The sequence below is a fragment of the Centruroides sculpturatus genome, unplaced genomic scaffold, assembly GCF_000671375.1.
Source record: "Centruroides sculpturatus isolate CEXI.00-Female unplaced genomic scaffold, Cexi_2.0 scaffold1061, whole genome shotgun sequence".
Taxonomy (NCBI): Eukaryota; Metazoa; Arthropoda; class Arachnida; order Scorpiones; family Buthidae; genus Centruroides; species Centruroides sculpturatus.
The window spans coordinates 280,180-289,926 of NW_019385354.1; the positions used below are offsets into that span (position 1 = coordinate 280,180).

A 9,747-nucleotide genomic window follows, 5' to 3' on the forward strand; every position below is an offset into this window, starting at 1 on the left:
TCTATCATTTCTGTGATTTCAGATTGGTATTTATGGGTGTAAAGAATGTAAGACACTAAAATGCCTGAGAGTGCTCATATACAGATCCAGTTTAAAGATACAACACTCACAAATGACACATGCAGAAAATGTCACATCATGCCAGAAACTATACAACACATCACTTCTGGTTGCAAGCTCTTGGCACAGACAGATTACTTACATAGACACAATCAAGTAGCAAATATAATACACCAAGATCTTGCAAAGAAACACAAATTGGTAGACATGCACGAACCATACTACAAGTATATTCCACAGACAGTATTGGAAAACAACACACACAAACTGTACTACGACAGAGCCATAATCACAGATAAAACAATTTACCACAACAGACCAGACATCACACTCATTGACAAACACAATAAAATCACATACATTATAGACATAACCATTCCAAACACTCAATTGAAATTGAAATTATTTATTGTCGTAGAAGGCTTTCGCCTGTTACAAGAGCGTTTTAAAAACGCCTATTAACATTTCATTTAATATTATTTTAACAACTTTAGTTTTTTCTATTTATTAATCTGTAGAATTATATTAATAATTTATCACAATTGTCATTTAATTAGTTGTTTAACGTAGTTATATAACATATAGATCGTGTTTACATTAGCTCTATCAAATGTCTTATACATTTCCAACTCATTAGTACATTTAGCCAGTGGCCCAATCCGGAGCCTTTGAAGTTTGTCCTTTTCATTACAATGTTCACATATAATATGAATTTTAGATAAATTTTTGGTACAGTTTGGACATTTAGATTGGTTGTAGTCTATATATTTACCATTTATATTTATTCCATTTTTATTTAATCTAATCTGTATAAAAAACTTTTTAATGTTAAAAGCAATATTTGTCAGTATATAGTTGTTATTTGTTGGATAATTTAGAATTATTGCATACCAGCTTGTGCTTTCTCGTTTTCGTATATCTTCAATGTCTTGGATAGTAGAGTATTCCATAACTCTATACAGTAGATCCCCCTATAAGACGGATTCCTATAATTACGATTCCTATAAGATGGCGAAAAAATTATGGCGGTATCTGTAAACAACAGTAAAAAAACTCCTATATTACGTAAAACGTCATCGGGCAGTCAAACTACTTTCCGCTGTCCAGCGCCACACTACGGACAGTTTAGGCGGGTAAATTGAGTTTAGTATCGTCTGTACATATAATTATAGGCCTATATAAATTAGGTACTGTATATATAATTATATATTAACTTAATTTATTGTAACTTTATTATAATTATATATATACTTTCCGCCGTCTAGCTCCACGCTACAGACAGTTTAGGCGAGCTATCGTCTGTACAGTATGTAAATTAGGTACTGTAAGTTTAATACAGCACTGTAATTTTATACATTTCTTGTGAAAGAAACATTTCTTATTCAACGGTGATAAAAATTATTTATATTAATGATGTCTCCAAAGTTCAGCGAAGTTTTCGCAGAAAAATAACATCAGAAATCGTGGCTGCAGTTTGCTGCGCTGTTCTGCGACGAAAACAAGCTTGAGCAACGGCAATGTCGAATGGTGCACACTCGGTAAGTAATCCTACAATTTTTGTTTATAGCGTAGTTTATACAGATTATACGGACAAAAAAAATATACGTATTTTGGAAATGTTGAGTCGGATTAGTCTAGAATCGATTAATTTTATGGAAGAAAACCTTTCAAACAGCCATAGTCCGTAAACTTCACACGTGTCAGGCTGTGATTCCTACAAAATTGATTCATAAAGAACGGAACGTATCTACCGTCTTATAGGGGGATTGACTGTATATTATATCTTTACTATACTGCTCCATATTATATGTACGGTCCATGAACAGTTTAATCGAAAATCCATATTTATTTATTATCTTCGATAGCTGAATTATCCAACTTCGTCTTAAGTCTATTTCTCTTGATTTGTGATATAATACGAACAGCAGTTTTGTCGTTATGTCTTCTGCCTTAATAATTTTTTGTAGAAACATTAAATATCTTTTTATTAGTATAGTATTTATCCTTAATCTGTTTGTTTCTAATCTTAAAGCACTACCTGGGATATTATATTCTAGCTGGAATATCTTACGTATAAATATATTCTGTATTTTTTCAAAGTCGTTGAATTTTTCCATGCTTCAAACTGGGGCCTCATAGCCCATTGAATTCATCACTATCGAATTAAAAAGTTGAAAATGTGTACGTAAATTCTTTATTTTTGCCTTGCAGAATAGTCCATTCCAAACACTCATAATGTACAAAACACGTGCACTGAAAAAATTAGCAAGTTCACAGAACTCGCCCAGGAAATAAGGCATCTGTGGAGGATGGATAGGGTGCTTATTGTACCTGTCGTTCTCTCCTGTACAGGTGTGATACCACACACACTACACAAAAGCCTGGAAACATTACAATTGAATAGAAATACATACATCACACTACAGAAGGCTACTATATTGAATACCTGCCATATTGTTAGGAAATTCCTGAATACAGACACTGACACACTTATTTAATTTTAGTTTTGTTTTGGTTGCTATGCCTTGACTCCGGTCCGGCATAGTACACAGCCACCGGTATCAACCGAGTATAACCCGTTAAACCCAACATAATAATAATAATAATAATACAGTAATATTTATTTACAGATGCAGAATTCCTTTCAAGATATCCGGAGGTTTGCGAAATTGACTTTTCCATTGAAAAAAAGTTGATGGTATATGTTTAAAAACTACGTGTAAATACAAATTATTTAAACATATATCGAGTGTGTTAATACTATATATGTTTTTTTTCTTTAGATTTTAAATTTCATGAAAAGATTTGGTAAGGTTTCTTTGTGCTTAACTTTAGGAGAATTTTTAACATCACTAAGAAATTTCCTATCAAAGTAAAATTATTCCATATTATAATAATTTTTAATTTAATTTAAATATAAACATAATTACTCTATAATCGTTACAAATTGTTTCAGATGGGTAGTTCTCTTCACTCTATATTTGAAAGTTTAATGAATCTCAGAAGTGTCAAAAAGAAACAGATAAACTGGGCATCATCTATCTTTAACAAAACAAATAACTAGAAGTGAATAGAGCTACTGTATATACAAATTACTGTATATTAATTTGTTAAAACCAGGAAGAAGTAATTGTTTATAAAATAAATTTAATTCTAGTGATAATTGATGTAGGCATATTCGACCATATTGATACAGTACATCAGGCAAGAAGAAAGGAGTTTTTTATAATAGATTTTATGAAATTTTAATTAAACTTCTATTTAATACGACTCTATCAACTAGTAAATTGTAAAATATTTGTTCTCAATTGAAAAACTTCTCTCATTAACGCATTTAAATTTACATTAATTCTTTAATATTCCAGATATTATGCAAACAAGTAAGTAATATTTAAATAAAAAATTCAATTTAGTTTTTCCTCCTTCAATACATGCATAGTTTGTGTTAATAATTATTTTACACTGAATTTTAATTATATTTAACCATTTAATTTAATTATATTTGCAATTCTTTTTAATTAGTCTACTTTTAATCTTTATTTATGAACAAATTTGAAAGAATAACAATAACGGTTCTGTTTTTAATTTTTATGAATATATTTTAAATTTATGCTTGCTTTTTTGCAATTATTGAACTAAAAATTATTTTTCATGATTGCGCTTATTTTAGCAATATTCATCTAAGAAATGTTTCAACTCACATTTTATGCCAATTATTTTGGAAATATATACAAATAAATATTTGAATATGTATTAAAATGGAAGAATATGGNTAGAGAGGTTGAGGCGCACGTTTTAAACGTGTAAACGTGTACGTGTGACGTTCGGCGCCGCTTTCGAACTAAAAATTATTTTTCATGATTGCGCTTATTTTAGCAATGTTCATCTAAGAAATGTTTCAACTCACATATTCTTCCATTTTAATACATATTCAAATATTTAACATCTGTGGTTGTAAACATTTCTAAAGAAATGTTTACAACCACAGATGTTTTTATAATTGAAAATAACCTATCCAAAGATTTAATTGCGAAAATTATAATTAATCATCTAAAATACCTGGTAGCACAATTTCAAAAATACTTTCCTCCAAATTTTGATTTGACAAACGTATATTGGGTTCATACTCAATTGAAATGAAAAACATCAGTCATCTGCCATTAGCTCAAAAAAATTTGCAAAGTGAACGAGTGAAACAGATTTATAATTCGAGTTTCCCAAATGGTTTGGAATCAGACAGAATTTCCAACACTGTGAAATTATCCTAAACGTCTATCATTTTGTACAACGTATTTATGTGAAGCGACGTTTTCAGCATGGACGATTACAAAATCAAACGTTGGCCAGCTCTGAAAGACGTTGAAGATGCCATGTATCTTGCAGTATCAAACATTTATCCAAGATTTAATTCTTTATGAAAAAATAAATATGTACAGATATCCCTTGCACAACACGATATTTCTACAACATGGTTCGAGAATTTGAGAAATCCTCTGAACAAAATTTCCCAACTTTTATGTGCAAACTTCGCTATTCGAATTTTTTATTCAAATAATCACGCATGTTGTCTAAAACTCGCCCAGAGATTTTAGAATATTGACATTTTTAATTTCATTTTTGCTTTTCGTCAGGTTTACTTTAATGAAAATTGATAGTGAAATTTTTATTGTTTCTTCTCCTAGCTTTCTTATCTATATATATAAAAATGAATGTATGTGTGTGTGTGTGTGTGTGTGTGTGTGTGTCCTTTANTCGACGATGGCTCGATGGTTATGTCTTATTTTACTGACTTATCTGGAACAGAAAAACTTTCTGCTTGTATCGAAGACGATCAGAATGAAGATTTGCTATACGGATTCATGAAAAATAATATCTATTCATTTCTCGAAACGGATAATTCATCATTTCAGTTTAAATGTAAACAAATAAAGGTAAAATTACAGCAAAGCCTTGTCATATAATTTGAAGTTAAAAATATTGATTTTCATTAAATGCATTTCAAAACATTTTAATTTTTATATTTTATATAGATGAGAATGAATACAATTTACATTTCGTATATTTTATACTTTACAGAGTACAGAGTAGATTATACTTTTTAAAGAGTAGATGCAGAGTAACGAAAATAATTAGTTTGATTAAAGGTTAAAAGATAATCTGTAATTTTTAATCAAGTTTTAGTAATTACGCGATTATTACAAAATGATTATAAATAATGTAATATAACAAGTAACATATATTTTATGCACAGTTAAAATTACGTTCAAACAAAATTTTTTAATAATTATTTGGTATCAAAGTATATTTCCGATGGTATTTTTCAATGAATAAACAGACGTGGATGAAAATAATTTAAAAAGACAAATTACAATAAAACGGTTTATTATCCGACTATCAGAAATTTCACAACATGCCAAGGAAGAGAGGAAGGAGCAATTAAATAATTAGAATTGTAAAGGATTAAAAAATATATATAAAAATGGGGAATATCGAACTTCTAACAATCGCTGCGAGTGTGTGGGTTAAATTTGGAGAATACGTGCCTCTCGCATGGACAACCGTATGTGGCCGGCTCATGCGTCGGAAAACCTTCCGATTTATTCGTGTACGCACCAGACGGAAAAACAAAAAATATCGTGTATCCACAAGCACTTCAATAAATAAATAGAATTGAAACGACACTTTGAAATGTTTTCCCGATGAAAATCAATAATAATAATAAGTTTCAATAAAAATGATAAAATGAAAATTTAATTTTATCGTAACGAGTTTGCTTGAATATCCTTTCTTCTGAGATCGCAGCAATGCGCGACGGGTAAGCTAGTCAACGATAAAAATCGTCGTCGTTGCATTTAAACTTTAGACACTATGTTTTGTTTTTATACATTAATCTTCGTATTTAGGAAAATTTAAACATTTTTAGGTGAGTGTTATTAAGCTTTTTTAAACCGTAGGTAAGCAATCGTAATGTATTTCGTTCGTAAAAATTACGAACGAAATACGACACTATCTCGGTACTCGTACCGATCTCAACTCGAACAATTTGGTATTCAAACATAAATCCTAGAAAAAAAATCTCTCGGTACTCGATCCGCTAGAATAAATTTTCGATTAATAACATATATTTATTTTGCCATCCATAAAAGTTTTTATGATAAAATTTTTTTAAAATATGAAAATGTCGCTGATATTACTGACCAAGATCGACAAAAAACTTAAAATGTGACGTATACTTTGTAAAAAGAAAACTCATTCGTTTAACTAAAATTAATAATAGAGAGGTTGAGGCGCACGTTTTAAACGTGTAAACGTGTACATGTAACGTTCGGCACAACTTTCCCGTAAGCCTAAAAGTTTGACGATGGTGTTTGAAATGTCGAGCGTGATTCCACCGACTATCCAAACACCATTGTCAAACTTTTAGGCTTACGGGAAAGCGGCGCCGAACGTCACACGTACACGTTTAAAACGTGCGCCTCAACCTCTCTATTAACAGTAGTCTACTTTTGAGTTTTGTTAATTAATTATTGAATGGAAATAAAGTATCGAATGCGTTAATAAACATTTCTTTTAGTAACGAAAAAGAATAGTATACTTTTGCTAACTTCTGGAACGTAACCCCAGAGCCGGCCCTACTATAGGGCGAACAGCCGCTCCAGGCGCTAAGTCCTAGGGGCCTCAGTGGTAAAGAAAAAGGGTATAAATTAGGGGCAACCAAGGGGGCGCCATAATAGGATTTCGCTCCATCCTGAAACTTGCCTCGGGCCGGCACTGCGTAACCCTATGTTTGCATAAGTCCTTTGTTTCTTATAACACGGATTCGCATAACATGGCACGCTTTCGAAACGTAACTACCGTCTTATACGAGGGATACCTGTACTACATCCATCGCATTAGTATGAAAATTTTCTTTTGTCTTTAATAAATGGTAAAATAATATATATACGAAAAAATTGTTTTGGAATAAATTGTTTTATGATTTATTGCCAGCAAAGATTTTATTTGTATATCTCTTTTGTACCGGAGGTCGCGTAAAATTTTCTCGGGTTAAAGAGGATTGCAAATGGAAAAGTCTGATCTAGAGGATCTGGATTAATGCTGTGCAATGGCTCAAAATGATCGATGAAGTTTAAATTATCGACGATGGCTCGATGGTTATGTCTTATTTTACTGACTTATCTGGAACAGAAAAACTTTCTGCTTGTATCGAAGACGATCAGAATGAAGATTTGCTATACGGATTCATGAAAAATAATATCTATTCATTTCTCGAAACGGATAATTCATCATTTCAGTTTAAATGTAAACAAATAAAGGTAAAATTACAGCAAAGCCTTGTCATATAATTTGAAGTTAAAAATATTGATTTTCATTAAATGCATTTCAAAACATTTTAATTTTTATATTTTATATAGATGAGAATGAATACAATTTACATTTCGTATATTTTATACTTTACAGAGTACAGAGTAGATTATACTTTTTAAAGAGTAGATGCAGAGTAACGAAAATAATTAGTTTGATTAAAGGTTAAAAGATAATCTGTAATTTTTAATCAAGTTTTAGTAATTACGCGATTATTACAAAATGATTATAAATAATGTAATATAACAAGTAACATATATTTTATGCACAGTTAAAATTACGTTCAAACAAAATTTTTTAATAATTATTTGGTATCAAAGTATATTTCCGATGGTATTTTTCAATGAATAAACAGACGTGGATGAATGGGTATTTACATTGATTACATACTGGAATATTTATTCGTTGTACGATCTGAAAATAAATGTCAAAAATTTGATTTAAATATTTATTTGAAGCAATTAAAATTATTTTAAAGAGCAATTTTATAATTAAATTGTTTGTTTTACTAACTTTTGTATCTCGTGCTTTCCTTTAGGTTCTTGTGGGAAACATTCCTAAAGAATGAAGTGATAAAGCTTGAAATTAATTTTATCATCATGTTTACTTGTAAAATGTATTTATCTATTTAAAAATTAAAAGACAACTCACCGAGAATGCATTTTCCCAAGCGTCTAATGGCCTTTGGACGATTCCCATTACGCATATCATTCTGCCTACTGCACCCAAACCGATTATCTACATTCAATTAAAAATACATATATTAACAGAAATTTCTTATATTATAAAATTTTTCTTTTATATACAAGAACATATCAACTCACTTTAGTTAATGCATCTGGAGGTTTGGGGTGTTTTGCTGACCATTGTGATACTTTAGTGAATTGTTCGCATATGTAATCAACGTTTGTTTTTTGATGTCTTTTGTCATTTGTGTCATTTTTTATTTCGTCTGTTTCGTTTTTATCTGGTGGAGTAGATCCAAAAATACCCGAATCTTCCGATTTGGTCCTTGCAAAACAGTTGTTAAGTTTCTTTGCTACCTTAAATGTAAAACAGAAGTATTTAATTTATTTCCTTTAATTGCACTGTTTTTGAAGTTTGAAATAAATTATTAAAATTATTACACAAAGAATTAAGAATGTTAAATGAATAAATTTATTTGATATTCCTAATTCACGACTAAGTTAGGTGTTAATTTCGTAGACTTGAATGGGCCGGAAGACAGCGTATTTAAAATAATAACCTAGGAATGTGAGAGATCTACAAAATTATCTTTAACTTAATTAATTTTCAACGAGTTAAATTAAAAAGTACACATTAAACAAATGGTAAAAATTAATTTAAATTATTTTTTATTTCGACATAAATTGAAATACAAGTATCAAACCATAGTTTATGTAACATTCGAGCCACGCATAACCCTCATTCATTAGTAAATAAGAAAGCTGAAAAATTTCAATATTTTCATCATATTTATTAGAAAAACTTGCTTACAAATTTCATCGGCAAGAAGTTTATTTTCCTAATTTCTTGTGCTTTAAGTTACGAAATGAACGAATTGTAAAATATATGATTAGTTTCTGTCATAAATTTCATAAACAAATAATTTAAAAATTGTCAGATAACATATCAAAGCGTAGGGCAGCATTTTTTAATGGTCACTTGGACGTATTTGTTAACAAAGATTACGATAAACTTATAATCAATTAAATAACGTAATGTATAAAAATTTATGGATCTAAAATATGTCAGAGTTTTAAAAAAACGGACTAATTTCTTAATATATGTGTACGGGTTAACCCTATGCAGAATTTAAAATAGAATAGACACGTGTCCGAATTTAAATAAACAGCTGGTCGTTGACACTCGAGCTTTTAATTATTAATTATAAAGATCAAAAAAGTGTCATTGCTTAGAAACATTACTGTTTATAAACATTTTATCTTCAGCATGTTAACCAGACACATTGACGGCATAAATACTTCTATACATGAATGTAGATAAAAATAGATAACAGAGAGGAAAGAATAAAAAAATTATATTTTGTCGAGAAATTTATAGTCAAAACAATATACTGTAATTATTAGTCGTTGTTTTCAACTGTTTTCATTATAAATATATACTGTATATCTAGGAGAATTTTGTATTGTTCATGAGAACTATTTACATTTATTTTCAATTATACTGTATGTCTTATTCAATTCAGTATACATATATATATATATATAGGTCTATATACTGAATTGAATAGAACATAAAATACACTTATTTCTATATCAATAATATAATATAATATTTATAATTATATACATATATATA

The 9,747-nt window shown here is 29.5% G+C and overlaps 1 protein-coding gene across 4 annotated transcripts in view; it reads right to left on the reverse strand.

Annotated features, from left to right (window-relative positions):
* Positions 1-5,049: 5,049 nt before the first annotated feature.
* The window catches only part of LOC111638021, a 19,145-nt gene continuing 14,447 nt past the window's right edge, over positions 5,050-9,747 (reverse strand). The window contains exons 3-7 of one of the 4 annotated variants that reach the window (XR_002758782.1): positions 8,250-8,468; positions 8,077-8,163; positions 7,939-7,982; positions 7,763-7,839; positions 5,050-5,377 (exon numbers count right to left, since the gene is read on the reverse strand). Coding sequence is in view for 3 of the 4 variants with exons in the window: in XM_023383647.1 (XP_023239415.1) it covers positions 7,824-7,839; positions 7,939-7,982; positions 8,077-8,163; positions 8,250-8,468 (366 nt within the window). In the remaining variant the exon portion in view is untranslated. Of the gene's footprint in view, positions 5,378-7,430; positions 7,840-7,938; positions 7,983-8,076; positions 8,164-8,249; positions 8,469-9,747 lie in introns of those variants that run through there. The other 3 variants (XM_023383647.1, XM_023383646.1, XM_023383645.1) reach the window with 3 other exon arrangements.